The sequence below is a fragment of the Piliocolobus tephrosceles genome, chromosome 1 (genome assembly GCF_002776525.5).
Source record: "Piliocolobus tephrosceles isolate RC106 chromosome 1, ASM277652v3, whole genome shotgun sequence".
NCBI classification, from domain to species: domain Eukaryota; kingdom Metazoa; phylum Chordata; class Mammalia; order Primates; family Cercopithecidae; genus Piliocolobus; species Piliocolobus tephrosceles.
Genome location: NC_045434.1, coordinates 42,502,009 through 42,519,922, shown reverse-complemented (window position 1 = coordinate 42,519,922; position 17,914 = coordinate 42,502,009). Strand labels below are relative to the sequence as shown.

Genomic DNA, 17,914 nt, shown 5'->3' with positions numbered 1-17,914 from the left:
TCGGCTCACTGAAACTTCTGCCTCCTGGCGGCTCAAGTGATTCTCCTGCCTCAGTCTCCCCAGTAGCTGGGACTACAGGCGCATGCCACCATGCCCGGCTAATTTTTGTATTTTAGTAGAGACGGGATTTTGCCATGTTGGTCAGGATGGTCTCGGTCTCTTGACCTCGTGATCCGCCCGCCTCGGCCTCCCAAAGTGCTGGGATTACAGATGTGACCGCGGCCTGGGATGCTGACTTTTATGGAACGCCTCAACAGGGCTCCTTGGTTCCCTAGCTTCCAGTTGGATTTGGGAGAATGAAAGGCACCAGAAAATAGGAAGGGGTTGGGTACATATTCCCCTGGTTCCATTGTTATAGAGCTTCAGTTACTGATACCCTGCCTCTGTAATAGATAATTACAGAACTAATGATTTATTGAAACGCTATTTATTGCTTAATTGTACATTTGAAAACAACTTAAAGAGTGTAATTGGGTTGTTTGTAACTCAAAGATACCTGCTTGAGAAGATAGATACCCCATTCTCCATAATGTGCTTATTTCATATTGCATGCCTGTATCAAAACATCTCATGGACCCATAAATATATACACCTACTACGCACCCACAAAACTTTAAAAAATAAAAAAAGAAATGTTTTTATTGTAATGTTAGCATCTATTGGAATCAGACCAATAAAACAGCCTGGTAAGATTTTTTTGAGGGAAGGGAATGTTACAGGACGTGAGTTGGGGGAGGTGGGAAAAAGAATAGGGAAGCTCAGGACAAGCGAATTATCTAAATAACAGTGGGTCTTTTGTGTTAGCTTCTTTGACACAGGGATATAGCATCTGTAAGAAACTTTGAGATTTCCAGCTTGGACTTTTTCTTACACCAAAAGGAAGCATTAATTAAATCAACTGACAACCCACCCAGCATATAAATAAAGGAGTAACACTGCAATAGTTTAGTTCCTTGTCTGTATTCAAAGGTGAATTAAGGACATCCTTGAGATGTATTGTAAATTGCGTTTCCAAAATGTAATACCATACAGTGATTTATAGACCAGTGATGCCTGGCCAAATAATTTCTTCACTTTGGTTTCCCTTTTATGTTAAATAAAGATGAAAGAGTCCTAGATCTTCTACTTAATCATTGTTCTTTTAAAAAAAGAAAAAACAGAACGTAGTAAAAACTTCACTTTAGCTCAAGAGAGAGTTGATATAAAATATATCCCCCAGGTTAAGAAACTGATTAAATAGGTTAAGAGAGTAAAATATAACACTACACTTGCCTTTAGAAACAGTAGATGAAAAGTCTTGAGTAAAATGAAAGGACTCAGTGCATGTGTGGCTTCCCTGCAGTTCTTGTGTCTATTAAATGTGAGGATTCCAGTATAGCATCTATTTTCCCTAGAGTTCGTAATGTTTTCATAATAGAATAATTTGGAACAGTGAGAAAAAAGAAATGACTAAATTACATGCCAAAATTTTGCAAATACAATTTTAACACTGTCACAATGCTTCCTATTAACAAAATCTTCCATGGTGGTAGCTTTCTTTAAGGAATATATTGACTTATACAGTTCCAATAGGAGCTTCACAATATCTTTTTTTTTTCACACACATTGAAAACTGCCCAACCTCTTCCTGGATTCTCCTACTCAGATTTATTTCCCAGTAACAATCAGGCATCTAATTTCTAGCAAACATGATGGTACAATTTTCCTCATTTTAAAAGCATAATACCAACACTACCAGTGTTATAATAACACTAGTTAATATTTATTGGGCACTGCTCTGTGCTAGACCTTGTGTGGAACATTTAAGTGCATTATCTCACTTAACCTTACAGCAAATTTCTGAAAAGGATAATTCTATTGTCTCCATTTTACAAACAGGGAAACTGGGACTCACAGATCCCATGTCACAAAGATATATACAAGTTTTATCATTTAGGATGCATTTACTTTAAGGTAAATGAATGCTCAACTCAAATTGGCTTGAACAAAAAGATAATTTCCTGAACTCTGGTGGTTTAGCAGTAGGATGGGTTTGATTGTTGACTTAATCCAAGATACTCCTAGCTAAAATTCCTTTGGTCTCATTAGCCCAAAGTAAATGAAACATCCTTTCCTGTACCAATTAGTGAGGTGGTAAGAATTGCTATGATGGATAGATAAATAAAGGCTCAGCCCTATTGTCAGCATCAAACTCTAGTTTATAAAAATGGACAACTTTAGCAATGCTTCTTTCTAGTGCTATTCTGCTAAAGCTAAATTTAAAGATTACAATATCAGTTGATGATCCAGGAGAAAAACACTAACAACAAGCCAGTGGGTTAAGTTTCTGTAATATATCCATATTTATAAAATTTTCCAAATTTACACCAAATTTTTATAAATTTATTATTCTTACAAAGTATCTAGTAATTGTCAGAATTATTAAAAATTATTAGAACTATAAAAATTATGTATAATATCATGCTGTATTAGTCCTTTCTCATGTAGCTATAAAGAACTGCCTGAGACTGGGTAATTTATAAAGGAAAGAGGTTTAATTGACTCACAGTTCTGTATGGCTGGGGAGGCCTTAGAAAACTTACAATTGTGACGGAAGGGGAAGCAAACACATCCTTCTTTACACAGTGGCAGGAGAGAGAAGTGCTGAGTGAAGCAGGGAAAGGCCCCTTATACAACCATCAGATCTTGTGAGAACTCCACTCGCTATCATGAGAAAAGCATGGGGGAACAGCCCCCATAATCTAATCACCTCCAATAGGTCCCTCCAATGACATGTGGGGATTATGGGAATTACAATTCAAGATGAGAACTGATTGGGGGATGGCAGGGGGGACACAGCCAAACAATATCACATGCCACTTAATAAAGGTTCTAGGCCTTATAGTTTCTCTATAGGGCTTAGTTTCTCCATTTAACGCACTATATTATTTCAATTTTATGTAACTCAATTTTCCTTGGTTATGTGGTCATAAATGGAGTCACATTCCCAGGACACACTTTTTTTTTTTTTTTTTTTTTGAGGGTGGGGCTGGGCTCTGCGCCCAGGCTGGAGTAAAGTGGCCGGATCTCAGATCACTGCAAGCTCCGCCTCCCGGGTTTACGCCATCCTCCTGCCTCAGCCTCCCGAGTAGCTGGGACTACAGGCGCCCACCACCTCGCCCGGCTAGTTTTTGTATTTTTAGTAGAGATGGGGTTTCACCGTGTTAGCCAGGATGGTCTCAATCTCCTGACCTCGTGATCTGCCCGTCTGGGCCTCCCAAAGTGCTGGGATTACAGGCTTGAGCCACCGCGCCTGGCCTTTTTTTTTTTTTTTTTTTTTAAGATGGAGTCTCACTCTGTTGCCCAGACTGGAGTGCAGTGGTGTGGTCTCTGCTCACTGCAACCGCCACCTCCCAGATTCAAGCGATTCTCCTGCCTCAGCCTCCCGAGTAGCTGGGACTACAGGTACATGCCACCATGCCCAGCTAATTTTTGTATTTTTAGTAGAGACAGGGTTTCACCATGTTGGCCAGGCTGGTCTCGAACTCCTGACCTCATGATCCACCTGCCTCGGCCTCCCAAAGTGCTGGGATTATAGGTGTGAGCCACTGTGCTCACCCTGTTTTGGGAATCTCTAACTGGTGTCTAACTATTCACAAACACACAAACAGGTCCCATTGAGCAACTATTCTTTCAAAAGCTTAGGTGCCAGCCATGTGTCTTCTTGCCTCTTCTATAGTACTTCTGCTGGGAATGACCATGTCCACTAGGCTTGGCATACTCAGCATATTGACCCCGACATTATCTCTCTCCACTGCACACCAACACCACCTCCCACCCAGAACCTCACAAAACTCTAAGCAAGTGATGTACAAGCTGATGTAAGAGAAAATTATACTCTTCCTCACTTAAGTCCCACTTAATGCTGCTCACTATACCCTAGAGTCTTACAGAATTCCATTTTGAAGACAATTTCTATCAGCAGCTTTTCCTTCTTTAGGTTCAAGTACAGTGGGATAGTACGAGGAACCCAGTGTCTGAGAGAGCCCTGCACTGTTCCCCAACCCCTTTTTTCCCAGGTTCCCAAATTCTTATGCAAACATTGATGCAAATTAACTGTTGAGGGCTCGCTGTGTAGTCATCAGACCCTGCCCAGGAATTTCTGAGTCACTAGAGTGGACACAATCTAAAATCAAGCCATAACCCTCTCTAAAGCTGTTTCTTCCAAGAATACATTTTTTTAGATTAACTTTACAGATCTATATATTTCAATATGTTGATTAAAAAAATTTTCACTAGATTGTTTCCTCTAGAAATTTGTAATGTCCTATTAGTTCTACCTTGATATAATAAGAACTCTTAAGCTATAAGAGAACTAGTGAACCATTTCATTTAAGACACAAAGGAGTCTGTCATGAAATTAATAGAACTTGTAGAGATACAGTGACCACAGGAATCAAATGTGAATTACGCCATGGCACACGTTTACCTATGTAACAAAGCTGTATAACTTGCACATGTACCCCAGCACTTAAAAAAAAAAAAAAAAAGGACTAAACAAAAAATAAAAATAAATTTTAAAATACCCTTATCTTTGTATTGGTATGTTCCTAGAAACTTAATTGAGAGCCAAATATATAAACCGGTTTAAAATAATGTCATTATCTTGAGTGAGGCCAAGGAAAGACAGCAAAATGGACAAAGAAGAAATTATGGGCCGGGCATGGTGGCTCATGTCTGTAATCCCAGCACTTTGGGAGGCCGAGGTGGGCAGATCACGAGGTCAGGAAATCGAGATCATCCTGGCTAACATGGTGAAACCCCGTCTGTACTAAAAATACAAAAACATTAGCCAGGCATGGTGGTTGGCATCTGTAGTCCCAGCTATTTGGGAGGCTGAGGCAGGAGAATATCATGAACCCGGGAAGCAGAGCTTGCAGTGAGCTGAGATTGTGCCACTGTACTCCACCCTGAGGGACAGAGTGAGACTCTGTCTCAAAAAAAAAAAAAAAAAAATTATGACAATTAAACCTATCTAAAGGAATTTTTAAGAAAATACTGGCCGGGCACGGTGGCTCAAGCCTGTAATCCCAGCATTTTGGGAGGCCGAGATGGGCGGGTCACAAGGTCAGGAGATCGAGACCATCCTGGCTAACATGGTGAAACCCCATCTCTACTAAATAAATACAAAAAACTAGCCAGGTGAGGTGGCGGGCGCCTGTAGTCCCAGCTACTCGGGAGGCTGAGGCAGGAGAATGGCGTAAACCCGGGAGGCGGAGCTTGCAGTGAGCTGGGATCCGGCCACTGTACTCCAGCCTGGGCGACAGAGCGAGACTCCGTCTCAAAAAAAACAAAAAAAACAAAAAAAACAAAAAAAAAGGAAAATACTAAATTTTCTTACATTAGAATTTTGCTCAATAATTAACTTTTTCACATCCTACTTCAGTAACCAGTTAAGCCTCATTTTAATAGTCATATGAAAGTTATTCATCACAAATTGATCTTACTGAACAACAACAAAAATTTTTGATTCCCATAAAATTAAACAGTTAAATTAAACAGTTTATTGCTAAAAGTAATACAATCTAAAAATTAACATTAAATATATCTACATTACTTCACATTATTCAATGCCTTTATTGAACTGTGGCCTAGGAGTAATACCTTTTGGTTAAAATTGTTTTTGAAATCAAATCTGTCATAATTAGGCTGGCCTAACCGATTTTGATAAGGCAGCTGGTAATAAAGTAGATTCCTTTTATTAAACTGACCTCATTAACTTGTTTTTTGTCCAGATGGAACACTTGACCAGAACTTGTAGAGGCAATTTCTTCATAGACTTTATATCCAATATGGGTCCTGTCATCACAATCTCCAGTCAGTACAAATACCACCTATGATTGAAAAAAAAAAAAAATGAAACAGTGTAAAGGGTTTCCAGAAATAAAAAAAATACGTATCGAGTACCTATTGTGTTAACACATTACTGGGCAAGTAGAATATATGAGAGTGTGTGTGTGTGTGTATAAATGTATGTATATATAATTATTGACTTTATACTCTGTTTAATAGTGAACTCAGATAGGAACATAGTGATTTCTATTTCAGAAGTGTAGGCTAAAAGCTGTAGAAGTAGAAATGAGACCATGACTATGCTAGATCACAGAACGGCCTCAATTCCTCACCCCTCCCTGTATCACTCAGTTAAAAGATTCTGAATTTCTTCTTATAAAAGAGGTAGAGCTTATTTTGTCATCTTTGAATCTAAGCTTGTCCATGTAACTTTCTTTGGCCAATACCATGAGGCAGAAATGACATTCTACAAGGTCTGGGCTGAGACCCAAAAGGGCTTATATGTATTTCCATTTGCTCTTAAGTGTTTCTGCCATGGCCATGAGAAGGACATACCTAAACTAACTTACTGTTAAGTTAAGTTAACTTGTTAAGGGTAAGACAACTGTGAGGCAAAGCCAGGTCTCCTGACAGTCAAGCTTAGATAAGCAAAACCCATACTATTCCCCAGAAACACCAGTGAGCAAGCCTGGCTTAGATCGACTGAGCTCTGCGAACATGTGAGAAATAAATGCTTATTGTTTTAGACCATTGAGTGTTTGAAAAGTTTGTCATGCAGCAATAGCTGATACAAAGAATAACTCTGACTCAGGCATGATTCCACGTCAGAGATAACATTGGAATATAAGTCTTTTTTGGTTAGGCCTATGTTTTGTCAGTTATAAGGAAAAAAAGGTAACAAGTACCTTAATTAATCCCCAATCATGTCTTCTCCATACTGAAAAACAAGGCATTCATATGCTATGTATAAATATCACATCTATGTTTAATATGTTTAAATTAGATGACGTCATAATTTTTGTTATTGACCACATATGGAACAGTCAAAGAAGATAGGCAATCTCTTACCTACTGCATTTAGACAGAATGCAGTATGTTGGGATTGATTCTTACTCACTTGTGACTGTTTCTGTTGGATAAGTTGCAGAACCTCATGGGTGAGCCGGTAATCTTTGGACCGAGCATCAGTGAAAACATAGATGAAAGAACCAGGAAGAGAAATTTCCAAGGCAATTTTTATAGCTCCGATACTCATTTCTGGACAATCACCACCACCCTGTTGAGTGGAGAGAAAAATTCAATTACCTCATCAGCAAAAACAATTGAATATTTTGGTTATAACAAGGTACTTTGGGAGTTTTAGAACTGAGCAAGTTTTCACTTTTATTTTCTGGCAGTTTGGCACTTTGTTCAAGAAGGGATGGAAGAGATGTAAAGTGAGATGAACCAGAAAAATGCTTACTTAGGGATAAGTTAGAAATTCACCCAAAACACACAAACTAATAGCTATATACGTTTAAAATTAAATGTCTATTTACTCTCCCCTGTCTTACACAATGATCTCATATACCCCCCTCTTCTCTTACTTTTTCTCATTCTTATTTGATGACCTTGCTTATTGTATTGAGACGACAGGAGCAATTAGAAGAGAATGTTTATAAACTCCCACCACAATACCTGTTAACCTACCTGCAGAAGCAGCCAGATGCCTGCCTTAATCGTGAACCACTTGCTTGCACTCATGGCTGTGCACCCATGGCTAAGGCTAACTACTCACCTGGGAACTAATCAAGGTGATCTCTCTACTCCATCACACTCTTTACTACATTTTTCCAGCATGGCATGTCTCTATATTCCATCAAACTTCTGCTCACTTCGTACCTGTCAGAGAAGCTTTCCCTGACTAACTGACATAAAATGCATTCTGTTTGTCATTCTTTTCACTCTGACTCTGTTTCATTTTCCTATTAACCCATAATCTGTGTGTTTTATTTTCTACTTGAATAGACTCAATATGTATTCCTAAACAAAAACTGTTCCCACCCTCAGAGGAATCCTTGTCATGTTTATTTCCTTCATAATTATGTGGATTTGTAAATGAAATTGTGAGCTTGCTGTATTTATAGTTTTATGCATTATATTTTAGAATTACATCCTGTTTGGTTCCATGTCATCAGCATTGTTTAAAATCACAGGTTTGAATAATGGAAAAACATTCTATTATGTCTATATTCCATACTTTAGTCAACCATTTCTCTGCTGTTGAAATATTAGTGCTCTTTCCAATTTTACTTCTCCATCAAAAATGGTAGATAGATAGACAAACAGACAGACAGACTGATAGCAATAACTATAGGGCCAAGGGAATGGACTTTTGATCAATATAATTTGAGCGATTAATAATTGCTGAACACCTGGCTAAGATTTGGTCATCCAACAAATAAGCTGAAATGTCTTGTCCTTAAGGGCCTAGAATAAGCAATCACATAAAAAGCAGGGCAGCTTGGGATCATGTGGGCTTTATGGCAGCAGAGTCCAACAGGTAAGAGCTCTTTCTCAGAAAGAAAATAGTTATTCCATGAAAGGAGTAAAGCTTTATCATTAAACTCTGGAAATCCTATTTGATTTTCCTATTGGGTCTTTCGCCAGGCTCCAACAGTCTCATATTCTGATACAGATACTGTGAACACCATAGATCTAATCAGGGTCATAAGAACCAAGTATAAGAATAGTTTATAATGTAGCTAGCCTGGATGAAGTAGAGAATCTTTTCTTGTACTGGATCCCAATCAAAACTTACAGTCTTTGAGTATTATTTGTTAAATAGGTTGAAACAGAGCATCAGCTGTTAAAAAATGACTCTAAAACGGAGAGACTCATTAAATATTAGGTCACTTTCTTAATTGCATGGGGCTAGAAGATGTAGTAACCTGATCTTCACTTTGGAAAATACACCAGCCATAGATTCCCCAAAATTTTATTGAGTTAGCAGTCCTTTCTCTTTTTGCAGAACTTATCTCCTACCTTCTATCATTTATATGCATTTTCGAGGCATTTAGTTTAACAAATCACACCGCTCTCAACAACTTGCATATTTGTATCTTTTGACCATACTTATCTCTCAAGTTCTAATTTTACATTTTCAATTTCTTGTTAGAACTCTATTCCTGGGTGTTCTATAGGCATCTCCAATTTAGTGCATCTAAAACAGAACTCATATTTTCTGCTTTGTCATCCCTATTTTTGTTTACAGCACTATCTGCATATTTAGTTTCAAAACCTGAGTCATTTTTTACTCCTCCTTCTACTTTCATCTAATCAGTCGTCAGTCATTCGACTTAAATCTGTCCCTTCCCTTTCTCTTCACTTCCTACTAGTCACTTTTCTTAACACAAATTTTATACATGTACAGACTCCTATCTGATTTTCTGCTTTTCCTTCCACTTAACTTTATTTTGCCTGCAGTAAAAAGCTATATACATCACGTTCCTACTTAAAATATTTCACTACTTGTGTTAGATCAAATAATCTTTCCAGCTTTCTATCTCCTGTTGCTCCTTCTCCACAAATTGCTCCCTTTAAGCTGAGATTACTTTCTGTTCTTTTAATATTCCCCTTTCTTCATGCCTTAATGCCATAATAATTTTCATTCAAGTAGTCTTTCTACTGTTCTATCTCTACCATCAAACACTTCTCAACAAAACATGCATGCCTAAATTCTTCCATTATTGTATAAGCTCATTGATGGCAAGAAACTCTGCTTTGCTGATTCCTTGAATCCTCAGTTCATAGCACATTTCTGGCTTAAAGTCATCACTGACTAAATATTTTTCAAATTAATTATCTCACAATGGTTGAGATAATATGCCTTCCCCTCCTTAAAGCTTTGTTTCCAGTCAAATGTGCTTCCTCACTCTTCAGATGCATTCTACTCTGCTTTACACTTTAGTGGTACTTAACATATTTCCTTTGCATAACAGTTATTTGGAGGGTTATCATGCAACAATGATCCTAAATGAAAATTTATGTAATTGGAAAGTGGGAAATAGACAGACATGTTAGTAATTTTGGTATATTGAATAGAAATAATCTTTATTTGCAGCCAATTTTATATAATTTGTAATGGATATTCTGGGATGCTCAAAAAAATTTAAATTCCTATTGTATATTCAGAAGCTTAAAGAAAAACATTTCTCAACTGCACCTGACACTGTGTACCCGAGTGTGAACCACAATATAATTTATCCATTCTACAAGCATTTGTTGAGTGGCCAAGTACACAATACAACTCCATGGTAGTATAATTCTAAGGAGAGATTAAATGTCTTTTACTAATTGTCACGTGTGTATGAACACACTAGGAGAAGTTTTCTGTCTACAGGCCAAACATGAGGACAGCTAAGAAATATCTAGAGGCACATATTAGGAATAGAAGGAATGATAAACCTTGTCTAGTTATTGAGGGAGAGACCCTCTCTGAGCCATTTGACTTAGGTATAAATTTGCCCTAAGAGGACCTATAGATGCCCACTTCCCTAGGGATCCTGAAACATTACCCAGGAGTAGACTGTAGAGACCACTAGAGTCCTTGAAAGGGACTCCAGATGAATTCGCCCAATTGGAATCTCCCCAGAACTTCAGGCTCAACCTAAAATTGAATGCAGCCCTAAAAAAATCATGTACTGAAATAGGGTCCCTAAGACTATAAACATTTTTCAGCCTATAAATTTGAATAAAGCAGTTTAACCACATATTAATAAAATCAAGATGGTCAACAACCTTTTCTGTAAGTATTAGAACCACCTTATTTTCCTGAAATAAAAAAGCCACTTTGTGAAACACTGGAGCTTTATGTATATGAGGCTTAATAGTGGTTAATAATCAAAGGAAAGAGTGTGGTGAACTGACACAACTAAAACCCCACAGAGAATTTCACAAATATTGTTTTATTTATTGGACTTTTATAGTATCATGTACTCTAAAATGAATTCTTTGACTTTTATGAAAGAACTAACAATAAGTCTCAAAGCAGCCAGGAAAATTGGAGAATGTCAAGTAAAAAGAGAACATTTTAAGCCAGACATGGTAGCACATGCCTGTTGTCCCAGTTACTTGGGGGGCTGAGGTGGGAGGATCCCTTGAAACCAGGAATTCCCATCCAGCCTGGGCAACATAGCAAGCTATCTCTTAAAAAGCAAAATAAATTTTTAGAAAAGAAACACTTTTGATTCACACATGTCAGAAGCCAAGATTGGAGGTGCTTATACATCCTTTAGGATTGCTCTATATAGCTTAATTATGTTTTGGCTGCTATGGAAATCAATGTATTCTTTATAATAAAAATGACTGTTCTGCCCCAAATTTTACATTTGCAATATAATCTGCAAACACAGATTATATTGTAATCATATTGATTATAAGTGTTCTCAGGAATAAAACTCTTCCCAAAATAATACAGTATATTTAAATTATTAGCTTTCTGCTTCTAGCTAACTGAAAATTAAAAGTAAATGTTAACTAGTAATTCGTATCTTAATAAAGCTATCTCATTGTGGATAGAAGGTCCTGAAAAGAAAAGTAAGTTTGTTCTTTTTCCAAAAGAAGTTAACATACAGTATTATCTTGTTACAAAAGCTCCCTATCTGATATTTGAGTTTGGTTTCCTAATAATTTTAAACCATAAGTGGCCATTAAAATGATCTGTGAGGCCGGGTGCAGTGGCTCATACCTGTAATCCCAGCACTTTGGGAGGCTGAGGTGCGCAGACTGCCTGAGCTTAGGAGTTGGCGACCAGCCTGGGCAACATGGCGAAAACCCGTCTCTACTAAAATACAAAAAAAAAAAATTGGCCGGACATGGCAACATGCCCCTAGTCCCAGCTACTCAGGAGGCTGAGGCAGGAGAATTACTTGAACCCAGGAGGTGGAGGTTGCAGTGAGCTGAGATCGCGCCACTGCACTCCAGACTGGGTGACAGAGCGAGACTCCATCTCAAAATAATAATAATAAATAAAATGATCTATGAAAGAAATGCTTTACCTCTGCACTAACACAGTAGCCACTACCTAGCCTCATGTGGCTACTAAGCACTTGAAATGTGGCTGGTAAAAATGAGAAACTGAATTTTTAAATTTTATTTTAATTAAAATTTAAATTAAAAAACTAAAGCAATGCTAATTTTTATATTGATGACATATTGACATATTTTGGATATATTCAGTTAAATAAATAGATTATTGAAATTAATTTAAACTGCTTTTGAAATTATATACGTAGCTCACACTATTTGTTGGACAGTACTACTTTAGAATGATACATTTGATTGACTTATGTAGACTTCATTTTAGACTGTTAATTGCCAGGCATGGTGACTCGTATCTGTAATCTCAGCAGTTTGGAAGGCCAAAGAGGGCAGATCTCTTAAGACCAGAAGCTTAAGACCAGCCTTGCAACAGAGGAAATCCCCATCTCTAAAAACAAAAAGGAAAAAATTATCTGGGTGTGGGGTGTGGTGGCACACAGCTGGTATGTGGTCCCAGCTACTCAGAGGGCACTGGGTAAGTGGAGGCTGCAGTGAACCGTGATTATGCCACTGCATTCCAGCCTGGGCTACAGAGTAAGACCTTGTCTCAAAAAAAATAAATTAACTAATTAATTAAGTCCTTTAAAAGTCTGTAGCAGTTTCATTTTGACCTGAATACCAAATAGAAAAAATGTAAAATCATAATCCATAAACATTTATGATGGGAGAATTTACAATTGAAGAATTTAAATCTATAAAAGCTCCTATTGATTTAATCAGCACTTTTCTTGGTAATAAGACACTCTACCTGTGTTAATTCAATAAATGTCTACTCTGAGCCAAGTGCTGAGAGAATATTGTCACAAACATTATGTTATTTATTTTTTATATCAGTGGATAAGGTAAACATCACTTTTAACATGTTTTATTGACTCATTTTGAAAATCCTTTTTCAGGGTCACACAACTAGTAAGTGAAAAAGCAGAGATTTGAACTCAATTATTCCTGGGCTGAAAATTCATGCAAACTCCCATGAGGCATTTTATTACCTTCTGGAACTTCTGTGACTATAAGCAAGTAGCTTTATGAGACACTGTATAATCAGAGGAAGAAAATTCCCATTCTTCTAGACACCTACAGAATATTGTTTATTCTTTTGTGGTATTCAATAAGATGTATGATAATTTATATTTCCTCCTACTTGATCTCTGTTTTTTGGAGTACTTAGTAGGTATTCCATTGTTGTTTGATGAATGAATGGATAAATGACTAGTGAGTAAATGGGTGAAAGATTTGCAAAGCAATCTTGACATATTCTAGGCACACTTAACATACTCAGCCTGAGCTTGACTTAAGCCTAGCCCATCCCATTTCAAGTAATATAATTCCAGAACTAAACCTTCTAAAAGTACAAGTGTATAAAGTTAACTTCCCCTATGTTTGATCTCTACCCCACACCCCTCTCTGTCCTGGTGTACCATCAGGATTGATAATTAACAGGATAAAACCAACATAGCTATGTAAATATATTTCCTAAAACCACAGAAACATGCGCATGCACACACACACATACACACAAATGAAAGTTATAATGGAGATGAACTGTATAATGTATAGAATTAGCTCCCTAAATGCATTTTAGAAAGGGTCTGATTTTGTTAACCCGTGCTTTTATTTGAACCTTGAAATATAGATAATTAGTATCAGTATGCACAGTCCTGCTCAATATTTTGATTGACATTTTATCTTTATAATTCTACTGATGCCTACAATTTACTAAACTGCCAAAGACGTTTCAGATAGAAAAATGTGTACTAAAAAAAACAGAAGCATGTGAGCTTTCACAGTAAATGTTGCTCCAGGAATAAAAAAATTAAAAAAAAAAAAAAACTGTAACTTCAGAGTTACAGTGATAATTATGTTCACAAAATGAATTCCTGGAAAGCAAGATTAAATAAGAATGAATAGAAATCTTATCATTCAAGGGAGTATTAAAACACAGATTATCATGCTGTCATTTCTAAATACAAGACAGTGTAGGAGTGGCACTGGAATAAACTGAACCTTTAAACTGTGAGAGGAGTGGGGAAAAAATGAAGTCCCTGTTCAAATCCTAATGGGACAATGTACATCAAATGATGGATCAGAGAGACCCAAGAATGTTAATCTCAGAGCAAGCATGTTCCCATGCTTTATCATTTATCTTGTAATCAACCTATTTCAATTCTTCTCTTCTCATCCTTTCATTGAACTCATTTTTATATCAATTGTTTTTCAAGTGCCTAACTCTAAGCAATAAAAAATTGAAATGTTTTTATAGGCTCATGATTAAGTCCAAAATAATTCTCACTGGCATTACAATATTTACCCTTATTCTAACATGAGTATAACCTACTAAAGTTTGCACTTAGTTTCAAAGTCAGACTGTATCCTTTTCACATGGAACCCCCATGTGTGAAATGTCATATTTGTGTAATCTGTCCCTTACCTATAAAATTTAGGTATGAAACTCAGTTTCAAGCTGAACAAAAAAAATTTTTTTCTTTGTTTTTTCTTTTTTTTGTTGAGACAGGGTCTAGCTCTGTCACCCAGGCTGGAGTGCAGTGGCATGATCTCGCTCACTGCAACCTACACCTCTGGTGCTCAAGAGATTCTCCTGCCTCAACCTCGAGAGTAGCTGGGATTACAGGAACCTAACACCACGCCCAGCTAATTTTTGTATTTTTAGTAGAAAAAAGGTTTTACAGTTTTGGCCAGGCTGGTCGCAAACTCGTGACCTCACCTGAGCCTCCCAAAGTGCTGGGATTACAGGCATGAGCCACTGCACCCAGTGTAAAGCTGAACCCAATTTTACAACTCTCAGTTCTCTTTCTTAAAATACAGTTGTGCAATTCTTTTACCAAGAAAACAGGTTGTATATGTGAAAACCATTAAATTACATTGAGTCTAATTTACAGCTGCATCAAAGCAAGTATAAAATAAAGTAGAATAATTACAGAGTTTGTCAGTGACATGTGCTGGCTTTTATTACTTGTAAAATATAATGCAGGGATGTAATGAGAGACAATCAGAATATTGCAGAGCCCAAACTTCAAATCTCCAAAATCAAAATAAAAGATGTTACATCCCCGGCAGTCAAACTATGCTGCTCTTTGCTACACATTCATTGATCACCAAACAAGCTCAAAAAAGGTGAAATCCAAATTAAAGCATCAAAGAACTGCTGACCACAATTCCAGGCACAGTAAAGGTAACAATCACAACAATGTCCATGCTTTCAGATTATCACCTGTCACTGGTAAGGATTTAACTCATCAGGAACTGATCTTTCAACTCGTTGGACCTTCATTCAAGGGAGGTAGAGCTTTGGTAGGTCTTCAGGGGATATGCTTTGTTGGGTCTTCGGAGGAGGTTCAGTTCGCTTCAAATAAAATGTTTATAAAAACTGCACTATGTACCAGGCACTCAATACTTGATGAGTAAATTAGAAAATGTTGTACCTAATACTTTAAAAAATATCAAAAACTTCATAATTCACATGAGTTACAATGCACAGTGAGTGGTCCTTTAAAGAGGAAAATAGGATGGAGTCAATCAAGAAAAAAAAAATAACAAAAATACCTTCTACTTATCAGAAGACATGTAGAAGTAGACAGGATTCACCGTAGGCAAAAATGGGAAACTAACAAATTATATCTTGGTATTCTCAGTCACCCTTCAGTAATCATCCTCTTCTCAGCTTCTTAAAGAATTCTTTCTTACCCCCATTCAAGCATTCGGTATCTTTTTTTTTATTTTTTTGAGACAGAGTCTTGCTCTGTCTCCCAGGCTGGAGTGCAGTGGCACAGTCTCGGCTCACTGCAAGCTCCGCCTCCCAGGTTTAGGCCATTCTCCTGCCTCAGCCTCCCCAGTAGCTGGGACTACCGGCGCCCACCACCACACCCAGCTAATTTTTTTGTATTTTTAGTAGAGACGGGGTTTCACGGTGTTAGCCAGGACGGTCTCGATCTCCCGACCTCGTGATCCGCCCGCCTCGGCCTCCCAAAGTGCTGGGATTACAGGCATGAGGATTCAGTATCTTTCTATTGTGACCTTCAAAATTAAGATACTGCCATTGCCCTGGTTGGAATGGATTCCTGGTCCCATCTAACAAGTGGCTCTCTTGTTTGCTTAGGGAGCAAAAGCCAGAGTGGGCATGGACAGGGTCTAAGAAGGTCCTATTAACAAATCATCATTTGCTTTTTCAAGGAGGAAGCATTCACCGTACCTATACTTGCTCTGAGCAGACCGTCTTGCTCCCAGTTCTTCCTCTCCTGTGACCTTTCTCTGTTTTTCCTCTCTGCTAGCCAAGACTCTACCCAGCCATAGAAATTTCTCTCTTCCTTCTGCTCCAACACTCACATATGGATTCTGCATGCCATCTAGCACATTTGGCATTATCTTTGTTATTACCTAGTTAATGAAGATTGTAATGCTGTGACTCTTTATTTAATGTGGTAAAAATATATTTATACTGCTTGTGTTATTTCCTCTCTTGGCAAAATGGAAAAATGCATTTTTACTAATAAAATCATTATGATTTACAAAGACATCATATTATGAGAAAGTTTGAGATACACAAATTTTACATTGTTTTTAGTAGTCATTTAAAAAATGATGAAATAAGATCTTAAAGGAGATGACTACATATATGATAGAGCAAATAAATCAGGATTTTAAAAAAATCACCATGACTATAAAAGGACAGAGACCTAGTTTAAACATTTGTATAAGGAAACCTGGGGGACTTAGCTGATGATGGAACCAGTATTCAATAATGTAATATGCCTGCCAAACAAAGCTGATATCAGCCTCCAGCATTAAAAGACGCTCCCCAGACACTGCTCCAGAGGAGTCCCCCAGGTTTCATCTGGCAACAAAGTCCAGTGCTATCAAATCTTTAACTAGTGTTACTCAGGTCTAGGGTATTGACAGGTTGCTGGAAGACATTCTAACATCTGATGGGGTAACCGGACAAATGATATTCAAAGTCAATTCCAATACTAAGACTCCTCAATTCTCCTGAAAATTTTTTTTAAGGTCTAGGAATAAAAAAGATGCTTCCTGAGAAGTAACTGCTCCTACCCAGTTTGGATAGAGAAAAAAACTCTAATTTTCTTTTATGTCCATTTCACTGAAAATGAGTTTGTTTTTTAACTGCAGCTACTAGCAACTCTGAAAAAAATGAGATTTATAGTTTTCTCTAGGAATCCTGGCTGTAGGTCAAGGAACATTCTCCCAAGAAAACTGTTTTGATCTCCATCCTTACCATCACCTAAAAACTAACAAAATTAGATTTAGTACTTATTGTGGGGAACAGAACAATCTGTTGCTTGCCTAAGTAGCACATATGGATTGAATCCAGGCATTGTAGGTTAGTGTATTCTTTCTCTTAAACATTATTTGGCCACAGGAATCTGCAATATTTACCACGCAATGACTCATGTATTTACCCTTAAGGATATTCCCATAGATGCACACTTTGAAAAGAAATTCAAGAAATTTCCCATTATAATCCATATCCACCCCACTCTAACCACCTGTATATTCCATTTTGAAAAAGCAATCCAACAGTCGAAATAGGCTTCAGTATTCTTTGTCCTTTGAAGTTTACACAAAAGATCACAAAATCAACCACGTATTTGCTTCTGGATAGGGTACCAAAATGGATACCTAAAAAAGAGCCAAACATTCCCATTCCTGTCCTCCACCATCTTGTCGCAGTCTCTATTCCTTGTTTTCTGGGGATATAGGACTGTTTGTCCCTCAGACATTTCTTCACTCTAGCAGAAACTCTAATAGAAAACTCGAACTGCAAACTAAAGTTTTAACAGATGCTTCATTCAGGCCCAAAGAAGCTTCAACATAAAAATAAAAACAATCAAAACACTACCTACGAATGTACCTACAGCACACACAGTACCTTTCAATATCTGAAAAATATTTTGTTCTTGTTTCTCTCCAAAGTGTGCATGAGCTTAAATAAGCTTATCATACTTGGTACCAAGAAAATTTGCTGAGG

At 37.4% G+C, this 17,914-nt stretch overlaps 1 protein-coding gene across 1 annotated transcript in view; it reads right to left on the bottom strand.

The window, feature by feature from the left end:
* The window catches only part of HMCN1 (hemicentin 1), a 454,750-nt gene that overhangs the window by 326,078 nt on the left and 110,758 nt on the right, over nt 1-17,914 (bottom strand). Inside the window, exons 3-4 of the mRNA XM_023203379.3 lie at nt 6,950-7,108; nt 5,751-5,873 (exon numbers count right to left, since the gene is read on the bottom strand). Of these exons, the coding sequence (XP_023059147.2) occupies nt 5,751-5,873; nt 6,950-7,108 (282 nt within the window). The remainder of the gene's footprint in view (nt 1-5,750; nt 5,874-6,949; nt 7,109-17,914) is intronic.